The sequence below is a fragment of the Akebia trifoliata genome, chromosome 16 (genome assembly GCF_017979445.1).
Source record: "Akebia trifoliata isolate Shusen 1 chromosome 16, ASM1797944v1, whole genome shotgun sequence".
NCBI classification, from domain to species: Eukaryota; Viridiplantae; Streptophyta; class Magnoliopsida; order Ranunculales; family Lardizabalaceae; genus Akebia; species Akebia trifoliata.
Window position 1 is genome coordinate 29979646 of NC_141390.1, and position 23764 is coordinate 30003409.

Consider the following 23764-nt stretch of genomic DNA (forward strand, 5'->3'; position numbering starts at 1 on the left):
TCCTCCCATCAACCATCACTCATCTCATCCCACCAAACACTCTACCCAAATGGATTTGGGTAAGATCCAAACCATTTGGGTTAAAACACAACCCATTTCCATCATTACAAAAATACCCTCATTTTTATCTCAAATTTCATACCCTTTTCCTCTCAAACCCATGCCATTAACCACTACTCTCATCCTTCACCCCATTATACCCTTAAAAAAAACCTCTCAACCTCTATAAAAACCCCTCCATTCTCCCCATACAACAACTAATGAAATTTTGATAAAAAAAAATCCTCAAAAACTACAACTCTCTACTCTACTCTACTCTCAACACCTCACTCTCAACTCCACTCCATCTTCTACAACTTCAAGCAAGTCCAAGTCAATTCAAGGGAAGACATACTTGAAGATCAAGATTGGGACAAGGTGGGTTCAACAAAAGGAACACCCCCTCTACATCCCCTCTTCTACTTCCCCTTTTCCCACACTTTGTACACACCACAATGATTTGAGTCCTTCAAGGGCCCCTTTTTCAATAAGGGTGCCCTCAATGGACTAAATCTATATCAAAGCCCCTCACACTTGAGGGCACACCTCAAACCATTTTTCGATTTTATTTTCTTTATTTTAAAAATGACCGGATCCGTGGTTACCACCTATGGTGGGTGGAGTAGGGTGCCTAACACCTTCCCTACTCCATAAATGGACCCCCTTACCTTGAATCAAGGTTGGACCATACACCTTATCTTACGAGAGTCAACAAAAAATGGCAAAATGACATGATTTTTCAAAAATATAAATCCGGGTGACCATTCACACCCCTTTACCAATTTGAATGGTGGCGACTCCAAAACACCCCAAAGTGGAGGGATGTTTGAAAAACATTCGAAATCCCGTGTCCACAGTTGTGATATTGAATTGTTAATAGAGTAGTGATTTTTTTACTAGAGTATTTTCACTCAATATGAAATGATAAGGGTATAGAATCGTTGATCGATTTTTTTGGGATATACAACAAATTGATTAACGGTTCTATGCTCTTGTCACGTCAGACCGAATGAAAGCAAGAAAAGTGTTTCTCTAAGCATTAGTCAGGCTAGCCCTGCTCTTTTGAAAACGTGGCCCACATCTTCCAAATTCCGATACCAGATAGCTATTTGCATAAGAAAAATTCTAATCTGACTAACTGCAGGCTTCCAGTCTGTCTAAGACTTTTGGACATGCCAAGTGGCATACTTAGAAGCACTAGTCAGGTTGAACCTACTCTATTTACAATGTGGTCCACACTATCCAATCAACTGAGATACATACAAAAGATTAGTGATTTTTGACCGTTAGATTCAAATATTGAAAGAACCCTCCACGTTACAAGACGGGGGGCATTTTAAATTTATATATTTCTATCAAAATTTGGAATACCTCCTTAGAAATTTAACATGTGGTGTAATTCAATGGAAGGTAGCTTTCAAATTTTGAAATGGGCTGCCCGCTTCAAAGTTTTTTGCATAGTTCAATTAAAAGTCTTGATAAACGTACGTGCTGACACATATGTTGTTGGTACGCAGCTGATATGGCTAAGGCACATAATCATAAATCTCTTTCTTCGGGATACCCAAGGAAAAAGATGTATGGTTCTGTGTCCTTACCACGTCATCTATGTATAGATCGCGTATGTGTCAACGAGTCGTTTTATCATTAGTCTTCAATTAAAGGGCTAGTCAACTATTTGTAAATCATAGTTTTAAAACCTAGTGAATCACCTCAAAATTTTGTCTGAGTGGAGTCGACTCAACTCAATGGAATATTTAGGTAGTGTAGGCAACATGAAAACGTTTCGAAACTCTTTCATTTTATATTTATTTTTCCGGAAAATAATAAAGAAATATAATTTAAAATATTAATTACTTAATTTATTTATTTTTGACTCATTGAGTTGTCTCATCAGGATGAAAATGACCACAATCGAGTTTTCAAGTTCTAATACATTCGTAGAAACAAAAGCGCGTCTTCAAGATTTGGTTTAGCTTTCAAGTATTATGTTTTGATGGTGCTAGAAAAAAACCATGGCAGTGTGCAGCATGGGCTTCAAATAGTTTGGGGACGTGACATGTTAGCCAACATGAGAGCAATATTAATTTGTAATCACAAATTTCAATAATGGTTATTGTTGACTTTAGGGTTCAAGAATGTGGGAGCTATAGGCATGGTTGGGGGATTTTTTTTTTGTAACGAGGTGATCCCTGCGGTATAGGGCCAGTCATCAGACCACTGGGGCCCAAAGACTAGCCTTGTCAATGGGACTAGTCCCTGGACCATCCTTCCCTGTCACGTGAAGTCATTAAGTAGCTACCTTAATGGTGGGGGGGCTATCAAGATTCGAAGTCATGATCTAGGGAGTACAGGCAGTTGTTTCCTTAGGGATTTCAATGCACTTGCCCCTTTTATCTCTTTTGAGTTGCGAGTGGTAACAATATAGCAACATAAGGTGTTTATGTGACATAGGGCTACGTGCCTATTACAAGTCCCATGTGTTTTGGACATCAACCGAAACTTTCCACATAGACACTACTCCTATTATGTAGGGGGGGAGATTACATGTGCCTTGAGGATTAGTCAGGCCTTCTAAGAGGTCTAGATACCTTGTTTCCTGAAACAAAAGATCTTTAGAGCAACTTGAAAGAGCTCTTGAGATGGGCTACACTAAAGAGCTCCTGAGATGGGCTGGACTATGCTTCAAGAAGCGAAAGTCTTGAGTTGGCATCCCCCTTAAGGGCCACTCTCAAGGTGTCCCAAAACTTACCCGGTGCATACTATGAAAGGGGATTGCAAGTGCTTGAGGATTTTTCACTTGCTCAGAGAAACACACACTTCGATTGGAAAAAAAAAAAAAACTAGAGAGGTAGAATGACCACATTGTTCCCCTACTCTCTTGTATGCATGGTTTTAAATCTCATTCCATGAGACTCGTTCGAGTTATCTCAGTATCGTCCACCAATGAGACGAGTTGACAAGTCATCTAAGAGACATATTTTTTTCTAACTCGAAGGCATTGTTCTAAGGGTCATGACGAATGGACGTAGTTACGTGGCAAGGGCACATGATCATAGATATTTTCCTCGGAATATACAAGGAAAAAGATCTGTGGTTTTGTTCCCTTGTCGCATCAGCCATGTACAGACCATGTATGATTTACTGCGTGCATTCATCATTGTTCTTATTCTAAATCTCGTCCGAGACCATCAAAACAAGTTTTAAAACCATGCTTGTGTATGTATACCATTATAATGAGATGGGGCCTTGTATGTATACTATTATAACGAGTTTTAAACCTTCTCTGATAGTGAGGTTTCATCTACTGCAAAAAACCTTTAAATCACTAGGAAGTAAAGTAGAAATAACTCAAACCCATTCAAACATCCAATTCAAGCCAAATGAGACTTTATAAGTGATCGTTATTGCTAAGATTAGAACAAAGAAAGTTTTGGTAAAATTGAAATTAGAATAAAATTGAAACTTAGTCAGGGTCCACTATATATTTTGTCATGGTAATGGTTGGGTTGTCCTTGTCAATGCTGGAGATTAGTCTCTCTCTCTCTCTCTCTCTGTGACTTCTTTGACAAATTATTTAAGAAGATTGGGAGTTTTGGAATTGTAAAGCATCTTTAAAGTGAGAAAACATGCAAAAATAGAAAGAAAATATATGGGCATGGGTGAGATCATTCAATTAGTGAGGTTCTTTTTCATGAATTTGAAAATGTTACGACTTGAAATAAAGAAAGGACTTAACTTTTCGCACCACTAACACCTAGGTATTTTTAGTGTATTGGTTAGTTTTGTATCAAATGGTATAAAAGCCAACACCAAGTTTAGGGTTCAAACTTGGGAAGGAAACAACTTACGGAAAGGGTTCCTTGAGATCCAAAAGAATGGCACTAAAATAAAAATTGTCAGAGAGGGGCTCCAAAGGTGTCAACGGAAGGGACGATCTTTGGAAAGGACATGGGGCCCGAGACAAAACCAGAGTGAAAGTTGCCACAGAGTTCTAGTGATATAAACCACATCTAAGATGTGACATATGTTTTATATGGTTGAAATTATTTTTGGTTTTATCTTTCCCTAAAATGAAATGAAAATAAAAGTAAATTGTATCAAATTAGATTAGTTCCGATATCATTTCCTCTATAAAGTACTAAAGAATTCAATTGCATACGCAAACAATCATCCTTAATTTTTTCAATTGTTATGGGAAGGAGAAGATAATGGCTATTTTTTTGCTTTTCAGATCATTTTCAAAATCAAGATCTTGGAATGTGAAAACACATTAATGTTTTCGGAATCGTCCATGAATCTCAATGATCAAGAATTGAAAATTGATATGGGACGGAATTACAAACTACCACGAACGCTAATTGTTCATTTAATGAATTTCAACATCCGAGACATTTTGGGTTGGACCCCTCATAATAGCAAGCCAAATCACATAGAGATGACCATGAACCATAAGAAAAACATCAAAAAATGATTTAAGGACTTAATCGGACGTCACCTTCCATAACCACACAAGGCGTAGGAGCATCCAACTTGTCTAGGACACTCCTCATGGCAAGAACCACAATGCCGAGGGTCACTGCGGATGTCAACGCACTCACCACCACAGCAAGCAAGCCCGTGAGCGCAAGTCATCCCACACCCGCCACAGTGATTGGGATCATTAGCTATGTCTTTGCAAAACAGTTGATGACAACATGTGGTACCTCCCCACGGGTTCTTCTCACGGTCCAAGCACACATTCGGATCATTAGCGCACCAAAATTGCCTCCGTCCACCACGTAGAGCAGCATGAAGGAAATTTGAGTGGGTTGGAGTTTCAGAATCCGCCAAGCCCACCTGATGTATTGAACCGACACCAAGTACAGCTCCTATGAGGAGGTAGAGGATTAAGGACCAACATTGAACACTAGTGGTTCTAAACAAAGCAAGAGTGCCATAATTTGAGGAATAGGTTGACATAGGTGATTAGATCATATTAGGCAAGAAGAGCCTCATGATCTAAGGAAGTAGGAAGAGAGACTAGTCATTTATATTTTTTAAATATTTCAACATGTAAGCTTTGGTCGATCTCATGATCATAAGAAACACCCTTTACGTCGTTGCTCGACCTAACGTTATTCTAAATTATTATTAACTTGCTAATGTAAGCTTAGATGAATTTGTTTCCTCTATTTTTTTATTTTCCTGTAAGTCAATAAGATTCTTCTAACTACTTAATTTTATATTGAGCTTTAGCTACTTGAAACTAAGATTACTATAGATAATATAATGCTCTATTTTTTCTCAAGATATTGGTTACAAATATGTCATGCAGACTATTAAATATATAATCCAGTTTTTAGATATAACCTAAGAATCATTTTTGCTGGAGCTTTATGAATGATACATGTGGCTTGTGGACCATCAAATGGGGGTCCCTAGGTCCTAACCCATCTGCATGAGCACCAGTGCAGCACTTTGAACCATGGGTTTAAAACTCCTTTTGATGTCTTGTCTCAGACGAGTTTTCCAATACGTTTGAGTCATCTTGATCAACAATGAGAAAAATGAACCATGATTTTAATCTTGTCTGATACGTTTTGACTTGTCTATCCATCTCGTTGGTGGATGATATCGAGATGTATCAGATGAGTCGTCTCAGTCTCGGATGAGATTTAAAACTATCCTTTGAACAGCAACATCACGAGTTGGATCTGCATGAGGAGATATAGAAGATGTTTGATTATAAAATAAGACTTAATTCTTGTTCAATGCATGGGTCATTTTGTCTCTAACTTCACTTCTTATTTTATTTGAATCATTGAAGGGGTTGTTGAATAAGGTGACCCACAAACCTTGTCAAGACCAAGAAACTGAAGCTCATCCAGAAGAACTAGTTTGACCGAGAGACAAAAGAAGCACAAGGATCGATTCTGGTTACGTTGTGTTTGGATTGAAGAGAAAATGGAAAGAAAAAGATAAGAAAAAAAAGTGAGTTTCTCTCCATTTCTCTTGTTTGAATTATTAAGTGAAGAGAGAAAAGAAAAATAATGGAGAGAAAAACGGATCAATTTTTCCTCTCTTTTTTTTCTCTCCAAATCAGAGCAGAAAAGAAATGTTCATGACTAACCAGAACACTAAAAATTACAACTCTACCCTTTTCTCTCTTCAAACTAAAAATTTTCTACTGTTAAACTAAACTGGATTTCTTCTCTTTGTTTCCCAAGCAAAGATTAAGGTCTCTGAATCAAAGGGTCTGGGATCCAGCAACCATAGCCTGATAGAATAGTATGTGAGAAAGTGAACATATATTTTCAATAGATTGATACTAAATTAGGACTCATTCCAATTGTTATTTGATTGACTTTGTTGCAGGGTTATGAGAATCTATAAGGACCCAACCCAATATCTATTCCATTGAGAAGTGAAAATGGTCACCCTCATTACATTTGATGAAAGGTTTGCTTAAGCTCTTCAAATAATTATAAAGATGCACTCAAATGCTGATTAACTGAATCAATCCTTCATTAAAGGTACAAAACCAAAAGCTCGCATTTCGTTGATGAACTATGAAACTCTCATACTCCATAAATCATCCCTTGGCGAAGACACTTATCAATGATGCATGAACATGAACATTCTTTGGAAGTCCGATGTGCATCGTAACAATGGCGGGGGCAGCCTTGTCACTTGGTCTCTAGAGTTGCCAAGCGGAACTAATCTTCCTCGCCTGGTTCCCCATTTTCCTGATTTTCCTGCTTGTTTGTCCCATCTTTGTTTCCTGAGAAGAAAATAAAAAAGCGAACACATGGAAGAGAACTCTTCAGAGGAGAAAGACAGCAACGTGTGTGTGTGTGTGTGTGTGTGTGTTGAGGAAAAGCTTTCATCCTATTTAATCAGATTTGTAACTAGATGCCCGATAAAACAACAAAGCATCATTGGGTAGTTTACAATTGCTTGTGACAAGCATCGATAGCAGGAGTCATGCAAATTTGACTTACCATATTCACTGAATATGATTCCACCAGAACACAAGCCTTCTTCAACTTTAATGAGTTGAAGAGTCATCCTTGGTCCAATCTCTTGAAGCTTGACAGCACTTTTTGTAGAAGCCCGGTTCACTCTACCAAGATCATTTGCAAGACTTACTGTTGCTGCTTCATCATCCACTTCACTTTCTGATCCATAACCAGCCCTTCATAGAAAATAATAGACAAAGAAATCACTACGTAGCTCGAGACAAGACGGATGTTATAAAAGAGAGGGGGGGAGAGAGAGAGAACCTTACCTAGTAACAAAGTCACTCACATCTTGAAGAGTCCTCAAGTCCGGTACTTGATGGTTCTGCACAAATTTTCTAATTCTACGAGAGACACCAAAGGGCTGTAATCTAATGGAATAATGCCGAAAATCGATAAGCTTTGTCTCCTTATTGTAATTAAGTAACACAATTCGCTGGCATGAAGAAAGCTTGACCTATAACACAAAGAAAACATAAATGCAATGAGCTAATTAATTGAATAAAACACAATTAAGAAGAAGACGAGTGCTTAAAATAAAAGGTGTCAACACATCATTGAAGCTAATTTTCAACACTCACAGTGTTAACATCAATGGCAGGAAATATATTCTGAAACATAATGGTTGTGAGCTTTAGATGTTGATCACCGGTCCCAAAACCAGAAAGGACAATCTGCTAGTCATTGTTAGAAAATTAGGCACAATATATCATGAACTGATAAATAATAAATCAAAGAACAAAGATTTGAAACTTTGCACTAGGCATCTAATTAAGTTGGGTTTCGTTAACATGAGCCCTAAGGGCACACGTTAAAGTGCAATAAATACACCTTGGGAATAAGCATCTGGGAATATTTTGGTAAGAAAATATTTTTTGAGGGCATTTTAGGTACAAAATTCAATTTCCCGGGTGTATTTATAGCACTTTAACGTGTGCCCTTAGGCCTTAGGGCACATGTTAACAAAACCCAATTAAGTTTAGTATAAATATATAGCTTTAGAATTACATTCATTAATTCTTTCAGCACCTATAAACGGAATAAAAGTCCAGAACAGAAGACTACATGAGATGGTTGTTATCATCCAACCAGGATGGTTTCGACAAGGGGATCCTTTGGGTGGAAACCATTCAACGGTGGGTCCAAATCCCCTGTCTATGATACTCACTTTTATTTACTACAATTATCATAAGAGAGACTGCTATTGGCACCCCAACATTTACTTATTAGACCCCGATTTCTTAAATTATTTATCAACCCCAAGTAAAGATTAAAGCACACTCTTCAAACATTACCAAGGTTTGACTCAAATTATAATTTCAACATTAGAAAACATCTCGTTCAAACAATTTCATTAGTTGTTTACAATTATGATTAGGCTCATATAAAATCCTAAACCCAAAAAATAGAAATCCAGCAAAAAACAAAAGAGATATATAGCTTCTATTGGCACCCCAACTTTTACTTATTCTCAACCATTCATTTATTTTCTTTACTTTTAATTGGGGTGATAAGTAAAACTTGGGGTGCCAATAGCAGCTCTCTTATCATAATGGTTCCCGAATATAGGTATTCCATGATTTCATAGCCCAAAATTAGTCAGCGATTCGTTGCAGAAGAGTTGAAATATACAACAATGTTCACAGAAAGATAAATACAATAATTCTTTTTTTTGATAAGTGCGATAAATACAATAATTCATGAAAATACTTGGTGTTAAAAGATTACCAAAGGAGAGGTTTTGAAAAGTTCTGGAGGGCACCTAGGACGCAATTGGGAGTGAGCAACATCTACTGCTAATGAGTACTCATGTATTTTAAATGTAAGAGTTGGGCCTTGAGGGGTCCTTGTAACCCTTAGATAGGGTGCAGTTTCATTTTTTGATAATATTAGAAAATGAGTGACTCCCATAGGCCCTGCAACATTCAAAAACTCCTTCATATTATTCCGTCTCTTTTCCTGCAAACATAAAGCAAGCATAAAAGCATCGAGTTAGCTCAACTTAGAATAAATATAGACGACAACTTCATGGGGCCCATTCTTATTACTTGAGTGCAAAATGCTGGACCCGAAGACATTTTCTTACTTTGCCTCTATTGTGATTGCTTTACGGGCTTTCTGCCTTCAATGTTAGCTTAAGGTGTGTTCGGTGACAAATTTTACTGTGCTTACTGAGATATAAGCATTGCAAATTGATCCCAAGCTTTCTAGAACTTAACTAGTGCCGTGTCTCTTTCAAATGACAGATCAAGCATCCTATGAGAATCACAACCTAGTACACATATTATCCACTCAACAACTACATAAATGAAATTTAATATGGCTTCCACATAACCATTACCATTTACCATTTACCAAATACCATCTTGTATTAGTTCTTTAACTTAATTTCCTCAAAATGTGAAAGTGGAACCAAACGCCTCTTGGCCCTCGTCATGAAAAACAGTCTTTTCGCCCCTAAATTAAAGCATATATTGCATGAAATTTGTAATTCTTATTTAACAAATAGCATCTACTGATGGTCAAAAAGCAGAAAATTATTATAAAACTGTCAGATTGCATTTCTCAAAGATTAAACGAGACTCAAAATTAAACAACAATCTAGCTACCTTAAGCTTAAGTGCCGTGTGTGGGAGCATCAACTTTCTTAAATCCATTTGCAGTTGTTTCACGGAACCTGGAAGCTTTCCTCTTGAAAAAACAAAGCTTTTTGGGATCTTATCTCCAGTGACATGATCTACATTGGGTTTCTTCACAACTGACTTTACAAACGCCTTATTCTTCTTCTTTAATTCACAGTAAAACAAAAGAAGACTGAATGTGAGAAAAAGAAAAAAACATTAATAAATATAAATTAAGTTCTGACATAATTCGAAACTACAATACTTACATTTCTGAACCTAGCCATCTCTTTGATCCAAAAATTGAACTTAGGTTATCAATCAATGCTGCAGAACTTCAATTAAAAGGAAGATCTTTTGGTTAAATTCGAACTTAAATTCTTACATCTGAAACATAAAAATACAGAGGTGGATAACTGAATTAAAAAATCCAAAATTTTCCCCAAATTCTTGTGGTGGATGATATAAGGTTTTAGATTAGTGTTTTTAACTTAATTGATTGAATGTTTCCATGGTTTGCTCCCAATGTATAATTGAAAGTAGACAGAAACACCAAAGCCCTAACCTAGAAAAAATCAAACGAGATTAACAAAAGATGGAATAAAAAATTCGAAAAACAAACCTTGATTGAGCTCTTCTGTTTCCGTTTTCTGAATTGTTTAGGAGAAGTAGTGAATTGGGGAAAGAATTAGGGATTTTAGGGTTGAAGAAGGAACAATTGAGTCCTGGTTTAGCAACAGGGCTGACAATCGGGTGTGCTTGTAAAAAATCCGGCCCTCCAAGCCCGGAAGATGAGAGCTAAGACACAGATTTCAAACCCACAGAGTAAGTTTGAGCTCGAGGCTCTAAAGCCCATAGAATATGGGCCAAGCTATAGCTTAAGTAATAGCCTGCAGCCATGTCCAACATCAGTTAAAAGTAAGGGTGGCAATCTCAACACGACTCAAAAATGACGTAAAGTTAGTAGGTTTGGATCAAGCCTAATTGGGTATGGGTCATAATAGTGTCAATCCTTTTAACATGATTATTAAATGGGTTGGGTCTAGGTTTTGGGCGTCAACCTTCTTAATCTGTTTTGACACGATTAGTTATTTTGTCATTAATGTGGTATTTTAAATATATCAATAATTATTTAAGAATTTTTTTTAAATTACTCATTTTTTCTATAATTTCCTAAAACTTTTTCATAATACAATTTTTTGTTCAAATTCTATAAAATATAAAATGTGTTTTAAGATATTTTTAAAATAATAAATGATTAAACTTTAGTTTGGAAAAGAAAAAACAATGTTCTTACGAAGTTATTTATTTATATTTATAATTTCTTTACTCTATTTTTTTCATTGAAATCTAGAGGTATGTAGTGTTTGATTCCTAATATGGGCAAAATGTTCGTTAAGAAGATTCAAGATCTTACTTAGTAAGGTTAGTATGTCATATGTGATAATGAAATACACTTTGCACAGCCAATAATAATAATAATAATATTGAAAATACTTTTCTTATTAAGGAATGTTTTCTGACTACATCACCTTATGGCATCCAAAAACATGATCTGATGTCACAAGTTGTAAAGGACAAAATACTTTGAATTTTGAAAAAAAAATTCAAAAGAAAATTATTTTTCACCATTGAACTTAGTTTACGGTTGTGTGAAATTATTTTTAGTAATGTAATTGTTTTTTTGGTGATGGAAACGGAACTTATTTTTCCCATAAAGATTATAGTTTTATTAAATAGGTCATATATAGGTATATACCTATTTATAAATGGGTTAGGTTTGGGTTTAAGTTTCTGACACTATTATTAAATGAGTTGGATTTGGGTTTGGTAAATTTTTATAATACCCTTACCTCAACACTACTCGACCCGACCTGACCCATTTCCACTCCTACATAGGGGATCAAATTAGGGGTGTCAATGGATAGCCGAAATCCGAATTTGAATTCGAAAAATCGGATATTATCTGAAATTTTTGGATATCGGATTTGGATTCGGATATCCGATAACGTTTCGGATACGAATTCGGATATAGATAAATTCGATTCTATAATATCCTATCCGAAATCAATAATATAAATACCATTTTATTTTAAAATTAAAGAATTTTCACTCATTCTGTCGAAGAACAGTCGAACAGATTCGTCGTCGTCTTCAACCATCTCAGACAGCGGCTGAACTCTTCCTCCTCATCGCGGCATCGCCTCACGACCTCAACCCCTCGCAGTCACGAACTCAGGCAGCGACAAAGCTCAGATCTACAGATTCGTTGTCATCTTCAACGAACTGTCGTCGTCTTCAACGATTCAGGCAGTGGCTCATCTTCCTCTTCATCGTGGCATGGCCTCACGACCTCAAACCCTCGCAGTCATGATCTCAGGCAGCGGCGAAGCACAGATTTACAGATTTGTCGTCGTCTTCAACGATCTCAGGCAATGGCTCATATTCCTCTTCATCGCGACAGCGGCGAAGTCACGACCTCAACCCCTAGCAGTCACAATCTCAGGCAGCGGCGAAGCCCCTCATCGCCTCACCTCTTCCTCACGACTTCAACAGTTCAACCCTTCGGATACTTTTCGAATGGTAAAAAAGTTTCGGATAGTTTTCGAATCGGATAATATCGGATATCCGATAATTTATTCAGATACGAATTCGAATATTAGTTAGTGATGTCCAATCGGATTTGAATTCGGATATCATTAAAAAATTTCGGATTTGGATTTGGATGTACCACTATCCGATCGGATACCTATCCGTTGACACCCCTAGATCAAATAGAAAAAAATAAAATAAAAAATCCAATTGCATAGTAAGTTGATCATGCTTAGAGACCATCCTTGCAAAATTTCAAGCTTCACAACCAAAAAAAATTAATTAAAAGATTGAAAATTGTGGATATTTATTTTGAGTAATGATTTTGTGATTCCCCCACATGGCATACTCAAAATACTCTCCTGATGGGGCATGTGCTAGAACCATAGATTTTTTTTGCTTTAGAATACACAACTACAAATATTTATGGGGATGTGTATCCCGATGCAAAAAAATATATGGTTTTAGCACATGCCAAGTTAGGAGAGTATTTTGAGTATGCCACGTGGGGGAGTCAGATTATCATGATTCATTTATTTTTTAATTTTTTTGATCGGCTAAACTGATTTTAACGAGTTCAATAAGTCAATGCTAATAGAATTTGAACTCAGGTTTTTGTATCATCACCCAAAGACTTTACTAACTAAACTAGTTGGCACCTGCATTTAATTATTATTTATTATTTAATGTCACGATAATCATTTAAATATTATTTTATGTCAACTTTTATACACAAATTTTATTATAGAACATACAAATCATTTTTTAATAATGATTATTACGGTGAGACAAGCTTAATAAGAGTTAAGATCCAGAACGGTATCCTATTCCTATAATAAAGGTAAGGTGTCTACATGACACGTTATTGTTGGAGTTTAAAACACCTAGTACCCGATGTGTTTTCACTCCAATGAAAATGTGCCACGTAGACACCTAATGTTGTTATAGGAATGGGACACACCATTTTGGATCGCGGCTTGCTTAATAAATGTAGGGTCTATATATATATACAATCAATTTTACCAATCCAAAAATCTAACCCAACTCATCTCGACCTTAGGGTTGGACTAAGGCAATGGTGCCCAAGTCGACAAGGCTTATTGTGCCCAAGTTCCCCATGATAGGCCTAGACAACCAATGTTACGAAGGCCACGCATGTGGTGATCAATGCCAGCATTCCATTTCTATGCAACATGCCATGTAACAAATTCAGTGTAGGATACACATTATCATATTGTTATCTTCTTCCGCGCCACGTAGTAAATGACTTACATTGCATTTCGGCGACTTGATTAGGCGTACATGTATTAATTCATTCGATGTGGCATAGGACCCGTGATGTGCCATCTATAATTTCTAATCAGATGACCTTATTGATTTATCTTACAAAAGGATTTCAATAGATCCAACAACAGATAGAGCTAGTCCCCGTACAAGTTATCCAAATGTACAACCAAACAGACTTCTCTCCACCACTCACGAGTCGCTCACCTGCCCTTCACATGTTCCTTCCCCACTCCCCTCTTTATTGAGCTCTCTTTCCTCTCAGTAAATCACACCTGTAAAGGTCAGTCCCTTAGTTTCCCTCATCTTCATGTCTTTCACACTCTTTAAAAAGCCACATTTCTTTCTACCCATTATAATAGCTAGAGTTTACCAGCTAATCCTCAGTCTAAGGCTCCATTTCATTTGATTTGAATTTTTTTTTCCTTCAATTTTTTTGAGGAAAATAGTAAATGACAAATTTACGCACTTTTCTATTGTTCATAGTTCTTGTTTGTATGACATGTTGTAGCAATTCGAGGTCCGACAATGGAAACAAATATGTTAGGGAAGCATGTAGTGTGACTCATTATCGTGACCTCTGCATCCACTCGCTATCCCCGTTTTCTAATTTGGCTAAGCATAACTCTCGTAGATGGGCACAGGCGGCTGTGACCGTCACAGTAAGTGAAGCAAAGAGTGCTGCTCAATACTTGATTCAATTGAAGGCGAGTGGGCATTTGAGAAGGAGGCAACGATTGGCTCTCTTAGATTGTATCGAATGCTTTCAAGACACGATGAGCAACCTTCAGAGTTCACTAGGTGAGCTCACGAGGTTGGACACTAGGACATTCGACTACCAAATGGGGAACGTCGAGACATGGATGAGTGCTGCCTTAACTTTCGAGGACACTTGCTTAGACGGATTTGATGGTCGAAGAGGGAAGCTTATAAAGTTGCTTCGTAAGAAGGTCTTGAAGACTTCGTATACTACGAGTAATGCTCTTGCTATTGTTAATAAACTTGCGTCGGCGGGTGGAAGAAGCTTAACTAATCCATAATGTGATAGCAAATAAACGAAACCAAATATTAAAGATATGTGATGAGATGCATTGTAGCAATAATACAGAGCATTTCATGCACATTATTACGATGCTTATATGTTTATATATATATATATATATATATATATATATATATATATATCCCTGTTATCCCTAATAAATACTTGTGTATTCTCTATGAAGATGGCTCAGGCAATATCTGTATCATATTTTGTATGGCATCATCTTACATAGCTGCCCTGTTTGGATGCAAGTATATGGTTTTATCGACAATAAGAGCTCTCTCTCTCAAGCATACTTGGGAGAAATGGTTCCCCTTTAAATTTATAACCGCATGTTCTCATTTACATGGTATGATATCAAATTATAACCATTGCAATGATGTCGAATTATCTCTAGAAAATATGTACTAGTCCCTAGAAAAACAGTAAGAATTATGTATTTTTCTTCTTATCTCAACCCTATGTTTGATAGGGAGTCTCAAACATCATTTGCGAGTAGAAAAGTGGACGATGCATTTTTTAGAAGTAGAGTTGAATTCCTTATGGGACAATTGTAATTTTCCATGAACCCATTATAGAGCTAATGTAATCAATCACTCATTTATGGATAAAACTTGATTTTTGTCAAAATAGATCTAAAATTTTTTATTTCTAGGATTTTTGTTTGAGTTATGATAACTTGTAAATGGGTGCGATAGCCCTTGGTGGAGGAGTGGGTTGGGAAGTTGGTCTTTGGTCCCATCATCCATGGGATCACGTCTTTCGGATATTTTCTAAGTAGAAAATCACACTATTGTAATAGGTAGGACGTCGTCGCACTCATTTGGTGGTTTAGACCTATAATACATAGAGTCGTAATAATCAGATGCCCCCATCATAGAACCGTAGATCCTTTGCTTCGGGTAGGATGGTGGGCCCACATAGATGTATAGTTCATTGTGATTTTTTATTTTTATTTTGGGTAGGTAGATACATCAAGTAATAATAGGATTTTAGGCCTACAAAGATGTATAATTCATTAAATTAATTTCCATTTTTGGGTGTTTTTGAATTCTTCTTGATTTCATCACCCCTTTAAGGTCCCCCCACATCCCAAAATATCTAAGTAGCACTTTGTACAGAAAAATCATCTGTTTGTTGAATTTTAGCCGTCGATTTTAAATTTTTACAAATATAGCTAAGGTTATAAACATTGGGATACAAGTCAATCTTGTAAATAAATTCGCCAACAAATTTTCTCTCTATGCTAGAAAATTTTTTTTTGCAAGAAATACAATGGTGAAAGCTAAGAACAATGTGGAATCTTTAAGGAAATGGATCTTGGAACTGTTGAAGAATTGATTCCCATCCTTTTACCTGTTTTATTTTTTATTTTTTATTTGTTTATTTGTTTATTTTTATTTTTTAATTCTTGTCTCCAATAGAAGTTTATGTCGTTTCGATTTTTTTTTATTCTTATAATTTAAAAAAATTTGTCTTTGGCTAAGCGGAAAAGCTCGTTGGATTGCTTATAACTGGTCTCGACCCACCATGAAAACCAGTGTCAAGATCATCCATGCTAAGTATCATTAATCTTTATCTTTCCTTTATTGAGTTTTGGGGTAATTATAAAAGCACCCAATGAATCAATAAGGGTAACCCACACCATAGCCGAATTGTTTTGTTTTGGTGAGGGTGATCTCCTCATCATAAAAATCATTCTCACCAAAAATTAGTTCATTCCGAAACTTTTAACTCATTACATCAAAACAATTCGGCATGTCGGCCATGATGTGGGTTGCCTTTTTTAATTCGTGGGGTGCTTTTATAATTATTGTTCTTTAATTCTGATGAATTTGATGGTTGGTTTTGTTTTAATCATGTCTTTTCGAGATTCTTTCTTGGGGATTATTTAGAGAGCTGCTATTGGCACACCAACTTTTATGTACACCCCAATTTCTAAAAAGATTTCTCAAAATTCGCACAACTTACGATAAAATTCTGCATCCAATATACTTTCATTTTAATTCCCAAAACATGTTTTTTTTAGTAAGTTCGTTACTTTTATAATCAACGAATTTTTTGATAAATTATCAGCAAGATCACTGATATGGCAAAATCGTTGATTTTTTATCAATGAATTCATTGATTATAAAAGTTTTAAGAATTAAAACGAATAGTGTACCATACTCGGAATTTCGTCATATGCAGTGCACGAAATGGAGATTCACCCATTTCTTAAATCATTTATCACACCCCAATTAAAGATTGAAATACGCTCTTCAAACATTACAAAGGTTTGGCTCAAATTATAATCTCAACGATACAAAATAGAAATCTAGAATAATTAAAAAAAATGAGACAACTTCTATTGGCACCACAAACTGTGTTTTTCTTTTCAAGGAGGCATTTAAAAAAATAAAATAAAATAAAATATCGGGTCTGATCTTGTGCTTTCTAGTATAATTAATTATGCCTCAGCGTATCCCGTATATTACTGGAATACAGGTTGCACGCACAAGGTCGTTGACTGGAGCTACGGTTGTTGAGTATTATGCCAGCCAATCGGGACCTAAGGCCGACTGATATGCCAAATTCCTTCCCCAAATACATGTGTGACTTCATGAACATGCATACAAACTGTTCAACTCTGTGTTCCTCCATTATCAACACAACTTCTAGTTATTTTTTTCTTGAAAGGGTAGTAAGTAAACAGTTTAATGTGGAGAGGAAATTTCCTCTTCTCAATTCTCTGAGATGCATTTTTTTAGTGTGTTAAATTTGAACAAAACAAGAAATTGGATTTGAACTGGTCTTCTTGGCAAACTGAATAATTATTGCTTGAACTTCCAATTTCATTAAATCATCATTCCTCTCACAGTAGGGAGTAAAGAGGGGTTTAGCAATCTCTGTGGGCATCAACACCTTCAAATTGTTCTTTCACATTGTCCTTCCTTCCTTCGCTATGACCCTAAAGAGATGAGGGCCTAATGCCAAAATGTTGAGAGTCTTCCAAATTTCAACCAAACACGGTTAGGAAGGACATGAGGTGATCCGGTGAAAGAGCCATCTACGGGCCCAAAAAAAATTATAGTGTTTAAAGCTTTCTATCTTCGTGAAAAAAGTATGTTAGAGTGAAAGTGCTAAATAGCATTAAGCGCTGAAACTTATAAGCATTGAATTTAAGTGCTAAAAAAGTTGTTTGTTTAGATGTTGAATCATGTTTGTTATACATTGTTGAAATTGGTATATTGTCTTTGTTACCATCACAATCATATTTTACATTGTTTGCATATTTCAAATGCCTATTTCTTATCAAACATAATAAAATATATTATTTCTTATAAAATTAAAATACAATTCATTTTTAAATAATAAATAATACTCAAATCTTCAATTTATAAATAATAAATTCTATTTATAAAAGCCCACAAATTTCAAATTAAAAATAATAATGTCATACAAATCATCAAAATTTGAAATCAATATTAAAAAAACTTAATTTTGGATGAATAATTTTTATGGAAATGAAAGATGTGTAATTATAAAAGCACTCTATGAATTAATGAAGGCAATCCACACTATAACCAATTTTTTTTGTTTTATATGGGTTAAAGTTTTTGGAATAAGCAAATTTTTACTGAAAATGATCTATATGGTCTAGAGATCATCATCACTAAAAATTAGTCCATTTTAAAACTTCTAACTCGTCAAAAAAAAAAAATGACAATTTACGGTTATTGAACTTGTTTTTATATGGTTAAAAGTTTCAGGATGTGCTGATTTTTGATGAGAATGATCTCCTCATTATAGAGATCATCCTCATGAAAAATCAACTTATTCCAAAACCTTTAACCCATATAATACAAAATAATTTAGCCATGATGTGGATTTATTAATTTGTGGGGTGCTTATATACTAATGAGGAGATCATCCTCATCAAAAATCAACTCATTCCAAAACTTTTACTCCATGTAAGACAAAATAATTTAGCCATGGTATAAATTTATTAATTTGTGGGATGCTTATATACTTATCCATGGGATATAAGAGGTAATATCTTTTTAATAATAAGGGCATACTTGTCTGAACTCAAAAAAATAAAGTGTATACTTGTTCGTGTCGAAAAAAACGAAGTGCTTACCACTTTAGCATTTTTTTTCAGCATCAAAATAGTACTGAATTTTTTTCACTTATTTTCAACAATAAGCACTGAAAATATAGAGTAAACAAACGCATTATTTTGACAAAAAATGCTGAATTTAATTTTTTTTAGCAATAAGTGCTGAAAAATAGCACAAACAAACACTGCCTTAATATACTGCATAAATTGATATTGTGTTGAGATCTGGTGACTTGCGGAAAAAAAAAAACAAAATCGCAACTATTAAAACACAGAATCCAATTATCAGGATAGAACACATCCCACAGAAACATTGCATATCCATAGGATTTATCCCGACCATTGGGATTTTGTGTTATTTCACGAATCAACGAAACCCAAACCATAGGTAATATGAAAATGAGATACTAACATTAGAAATAGAGGGAAGTTCAAGAACATGAGGGAACTAACCCAACAGAACATATGTTCTATGGTGTGTATACTTGGGGAAAGATATATGCCAAGAGTCGTGCAGGACTGACCTCAAGATTGTACCTCATATCACACATCCTGACATGGAAGTGTGTAAGAACCATAGATTTTTTTATCTGTATCTTGATGAAAAACATCTATGGTTCCTACACTCTTTCATGCAGGGATGTGCAATATGAAGTCACTTCAAATTCATATGCCTGTATCTTGAGGTCACTTCAGCATTATTCATATGCCAATCCCTCCACTGGAAAGGTAGAGAGGGAACACCTCTCATGCAAGGAAAGAATAGGGACTAAGTCCCACAGTGCATAATAGGCTTTCATCCACCTAAATTCGCTTGCCATTCCAGAAAAAGAGAATATGCATGAGCAAAGGCAATGTTCTTAATTCACCACACACTCCAAAATAGATACCTACATAAAGGCTTAAAGGAATACCCAACAATTACCAGACTGAATAATCCTTAAAACAAGTGGCTAACAGTTATGCTATTCAATTTGTCTACGTGAATGTAATGTAGATTTGGGGATAATGCCACAAAGCACTCTTTAACTCTCACTTAGGATTCCTAAGAACAATGATAACGGAATCTCCACGAAGAAACATCTTACTTATAAACCTATCCTTGTTAACTGGGTGTGCTTTCTTCTTGCCTTTCCCCGTCTTTGGTACCTGCACATGAAGTCAGAACATTAACTTGGAAGAGAAAGAAAAAAAAAATTAGCAAAATTGATGAACAGTGCTTTCTTTGACAAATCCAACCTCGGTCCACATCTCTCTGACATTTTCGAGAACCATGTTGCAGTGCCGATCAAAAGCTCTCACTCGGCCAAGAAGCTTCTTGTTGTTCCGGCAATTAATAAGCACCTAAGGGGATGACAGAAATTAGAAAAAAAGTGCTTGATACACAACTAAAACCACTGTATTTAAAGGGGCATTGAAGGCTTATTCCCTAGGTGCACCTCGTAGCGAGGTGTTCAAAAGTGTGAAACCGCCTCTAGAAAAGCTTACGTGCACAAATTAAGCCTGGGGTACATGCCTCTGAGACGTGTACCACAGACCAAGACATGACCTAAGGAGTACCCTCAAATGACTCAGTGTGAACCATGCCTTTGGTCGTAGACATCCACATCATTTGTTTGCATTTTCTATCACTTAGCTGACTAGATTTGGGGGTGGGGAGTTGTTTATGAAGAACCTTACCTGAGTATTATTCTTGACACTCATCATCAAGACAGAAAGTGGACCTGTGTTGAATTCCTCTTCCTCGTTCTTGGTGGTCTGCCAAAAAAAGCTTTAATAAGCATTGACAATTGCAACGGATACATAGTCACGGACTAACATAATATAATTAACCATTTCAAGGATAGGTTACCAACCACTGATTTTAAAGTAAATAGGTTGGGAATTAAATCAAATTCACATATATCAGCCAAAATATAAGCGCAAGTCTAAGAACATTAAGGTATATATTTTGATGTAGTGGAATCATTACTTTCAGCTTGCATGCAAACATACATATTTCAAAACTATTAGTCAGGTTTACTGCCAGCTTAAGCTACTAATAGTCAATGCTAGCTGCGTTGATGGACCCAAACCTACCACTACACGATGTTAGTAACACACACACACACACACACACACACACACACACACACACACATGCGCATGCAATCCAAAACTTCATTGAAGAAATACAAATTCAACGTGTTCAAGTGACAAAAAACGGTTTCAGACAGAACAAGAGCATCGTGAAACAACTAATACACAAAATTGCACATGAGGGAAGTGACAAGATCATAGAACAAAAATTATGGTGAACACCCTAGTTGCTTCTTTAAGGCTTTATAATATCTAGAGAGTTAGAAAATCGTGTAAAGTGCAAGATAACTTACATTTCCATCCTCCTCCATAGGTCGACTGCCAAAAAAGAAAACAAAATTAAAGATCAGTACACTCAATGATGATCAACAAATTAGATTTGTGCATACCTTCCCACCGAAAAAATAGACATTCATGTTGCTCAACAATATATGTATTATTACCCCGAGCAGGGTTGATGTTACAGAAAGGAAAATTGACAAACATATATATACATATAGAGAAGAGTTCGGAGGCCCTGAAAAGAACCAAACATTTTTCAATATATGGGCTAAAAGTTTCAAAATGAGCTGGTTTTTTGTGAGGATGATCTCTAAGGTGAGGAGATCAACCTAACAAAAAATCAGTCCATTCTGAAACTTCTAACCCCTATTTTGAAAAATGTTTAGCACAATGTTTGACTCTCTTTAGGGCCTCTATATATATATTTGAAGCGAAACAAGGCATACAAATACAAAATATGCAGAAGGGGCTTAGACCCATAAATCGATTGGTTTGACACAATGCAAAGCAACTTTGAGTTTGTGGGTCTTACCCATCCAAAAATAAATAAATCAAAATAAACAACAAATATGCAGAACCCAAGTACCAATATCATATCAACAATTCAATCACAATAACAGCAGAACATATAAGAAATGTACTATAAATCTATAAATAAAGTGCACAACGAACGAACATATCCACTGATTCTGCACTTAATTTACATAAAATATTCACTCTTTAAATGCCCTACTGCTATTGCTGTTCAATTGTTAATCTGAATTTGGTACTCGGGTTCTTCATATTTGTTATGGATAGACTGCTTTGGTTTAGTATTTTTTTCTCGTCAATTTGCTTCTCTATGGTGTTAATTATATATCAATGCAACATGGAACCAATAAATCACAATCATAGCTGTCATAACTCATGAGAGAGAAATCAAAGAAAACAAGACCATTATCCACCTTCACACTATTTCAAAAAAACAAAAAACAAAAAACAAAAAAAAAAAGTTCTATATAAAACATATGAAACCAAATTGTGCTATAAATGTCACAGAATCTCCAAATTACCAAGCTTCAAGGTTCATTTAAACTGGATTTCTTCCATGGAAATTCAGAGCACGAGCTTGAGTTCAATAATTGGTTAAATTAAGCTGAAAAAATAAATCAAGTTTTTCTAAATCAAAGCTAGAAGAAAACAAAACATCTGAAGCTAATGAACACTAACACTGAGAAATGTTCAAAAATACCTCATCTTGAATCAAAGCAGCTGAATCAGACTCTCTGATCTTTCTTGGATCGATTCTGCAAAAAGAAAGAGTGTATAAGAGAGTAATAGGTCAGGGTTACTAGTGAATTGTGATTAAAACCCTAGAAATAAAAACACTGGTCCTAAATTATTACTGATTGTTGAAATATTCTCTAATCGAAGAGCAGATCCTGAAAACCTTTACTGCAAAAACATACCAAGTGTTAGGGTTTACGATTTTGATGCGCTCTTTCTCCCGCCTTCCCCTTTGGAGTCTATGAACGAGTCCATCGAGTGACCTTCTTATACCTAGGTGAATGTGTCATGGTTTTCAAACCCGGACCAAAATGACTCGTTCGAGACAACTCGTTTTTTACGAGTCAAACACTGTCAAGTTGGTTTAAATTTTAAATAAATTATATCTGAATATATATATATTCTTAAGTCTTGATAATATGACTTGTCAGGGGGCATAATCAAATGATTTTATGACGTGGACAAATTCGAGAATCGTAGATCTGTATGCCTTAGGATACACGATTCCCTTGGGATATACATTTTTTTATGGGAAAATGCAACATATATCCCGAGACATACAAATCTATGATACCCGGACTTGTCATGACGTAAAGTCAATTGCGTATGCCACCTGGCAAGTCATATTAAATAGAAATAATAATTCTCAATTATACAGTGTGTTATAAATTTGGATCTCCGATGAGTAAATGTGGTGGTCTTCATGACCAAGATGACTTGCTTGAGTTGCCTTTATCTCCGACAAGTTTTAAAATCTTCATGTAATGGTTATTTCTAACCCCAGTCAAGTGACCAAGATGACCTGCTTGAGTTGCCTCTATCTCGGATAATAAGTTTTAAAATCTCTATGTAGTGGTTATTTCAAGTCCCTAATCAAATGATTGAGATGACTCGCTTGATCATGGCGTAGTGGTTATTTTTAACTCCCTAACCGCATTTCTTTCCTTAATCATGATTCTCTAAATGTTTTAAGGAATCTTTCCTTATACATTTCTGATTTTTCGCAAGAGCTTACATCTGCCTGTCGACTCTATTAAAAAATTTGTTATCTTGGAAAGGACTGGCTCCCATGTAGAATTATGTCTAGGACATAATCTTTAATAAAATCGTGTTATCGTGTGCACTGTTCATTAGGGTTGCAACTTGATTCGGTTTGATTTGATTTGAGGTTAAATTGGAATCGAACTGACATAGGTTTAGTAGAACCGTTCTACTAAATAAGAACCAAAATCAAATCAAATCCCATTGGAACCAAACCAAACTAAAGTTGGTTTGGTTCGGTTCGATTCTATGGGTTGTCAATATTCTATAAATTGTAAGTAACATTTTTAATGAAAAAATAAATATATAATAAACATAAATTTTCATATTATAAATTACTAATCTATCCATAAAAAATCATTAGTTTATCCATAAAAGATCATTAATCTATGTCTTAATTCTTAAAATAATT

General features: G+C 35.5%; 3 protein-coding genes across 9 annotated transcripts; 1 reads left to right on the top strand and 2 right to left on the bottom strand.

Annotated features, from left to right (window-relative positions):
- Positions 1-6361: 6361 nt before the first annotated feature.
- On the bottom strand, positions 6362-10449 carry LOC147383415 (peter Pan-like protein). Of its 6 annotated transcripts, none has more exons than XM_086428914.1 (8): positions 10284-10449; positions 9931-9988; positions 9650-9823; positions 8769-8999; positions 7622-7714; positions 7310-7497; positions 7023-7216; positions 6362-6802 (listed from the first exon to the last, which is right to left on the bottom strand). In XM_086428914.1, the coding sequence occupies exons 2-8, from the start codon at positions 9946-9948 to the stop codon at positions 6738-6740; spliced, it is 963 nt and encodes a 320-aa protein (XP_086285040.1). In that variant the 5' UTR covers positions 9949-9988; positions 10284-10449; the 3' UTR covers positions 6362-6737. The 6 variants fall into 6 exon arrangements, with proteins under 6 accessions (XP_086285040.1, XP_086285039.1, XP_086285037.1 ...); XM_086428913.1 differs by having other exon boundaries at positions 9931-10048; XM_086428911.1 differs by having other exon boundaries at positions 9650-9826; positions 10284-10448.
- A 3340-nt stretch (positions 10450-13789) lies between these two features.
- On the top strand, positions 13790-14903 carry LOC147383416 (pectinesterase inhibitor 6-like). Its single transcript, XM_086427138.1, has one exon. It carries the CDS (start codon positions 13990-13992, stop codon positions 14575-14577), a length of 588 nt encoding a protein of 195 aa, XP_086283264.1. The 5' UTR covers positions 13790-13989; the 3' UTR covers positions 14578-14903.
- Positions 14904-19526: 4623 nt separating this feature from the next.
- Positions 19527-22626, bottom strand: LOC147383417 (uncharacterized). Of its 2 annotated transcripts, XM_086429245.1 has the most exons (7): positions 22494-22626; positions 22277-22331; positions 22098-22180; positions 21057-21081; positions 20365-20442; positions 19924-20028; positions 19527-19833 (listed from the first exon to the last, which is right to left on the bottom strand). In XM_086429245.1, exons 3-7 carry the CDS (start codon positions 22112-22114, stop codon positions 19717-19719), a joined length of 342 nt encoding a protein of 113 aa, XP_086285371.1. In that variant the 5' UTR covers positions 22115-22180; positions 22277-22331; positions 22494-22626; the 3' UTR covers positions 19527-19716. The 2 variants fall into 2 exon arrangements, with proteins under 2 accessions (XP_086285371.1, XP_086285372.1); XM_086429246.1 differs by lacking the exon at positions 22098-22180 and having other exon boundaries at positions 22494-22615.
- Positions 22627-23764: the final 1138 nt, after the last annotated feature.

Bases quoted from the DNA above. Each gene is read 5' to 3' on its own strand.
- LOC147383415 (XM_086428911.1), bottom strand. The intron at 7,498-7,621 runs GTGAGTGTTGAA...TTTGTGTTATAG, and splicing joins CTGCCATTGATGTTAACACT to GTCAAGCTTTCTTCATGCCA. The intron at 7,217-7,309 runs GTAAGGTTCTCT...TTTTCTATGAAG, and splicing joins GTGAGTGACTTTGTTACTAG to GGCTGGTTATGGATCAGAAA.
- LOC147383416 (XM_086427138.1), top strand. From the start codon at position 13,990: ATGACAAATTTACGCACTTTTCTATTGTTCATAGTTCTTGTTTGTATG.
- LOC147383417 (XM_086429245.1), bottom strand. The intron at 20,029-20,364 runs GTAAGGTTCTTC...TCATCCCCTTAG, and splicing joins GTGTCAAGAATAATACTCAG to GTGCTTATTAATTGCCGGAA. The intron at 19,834-19,923 runs GTTGGATTTGTC...CTTCATGTGCAG, and splicing joins TCAGAGAGATGTGGACCGAG to GTACCAAAGACGGGGAAAGG.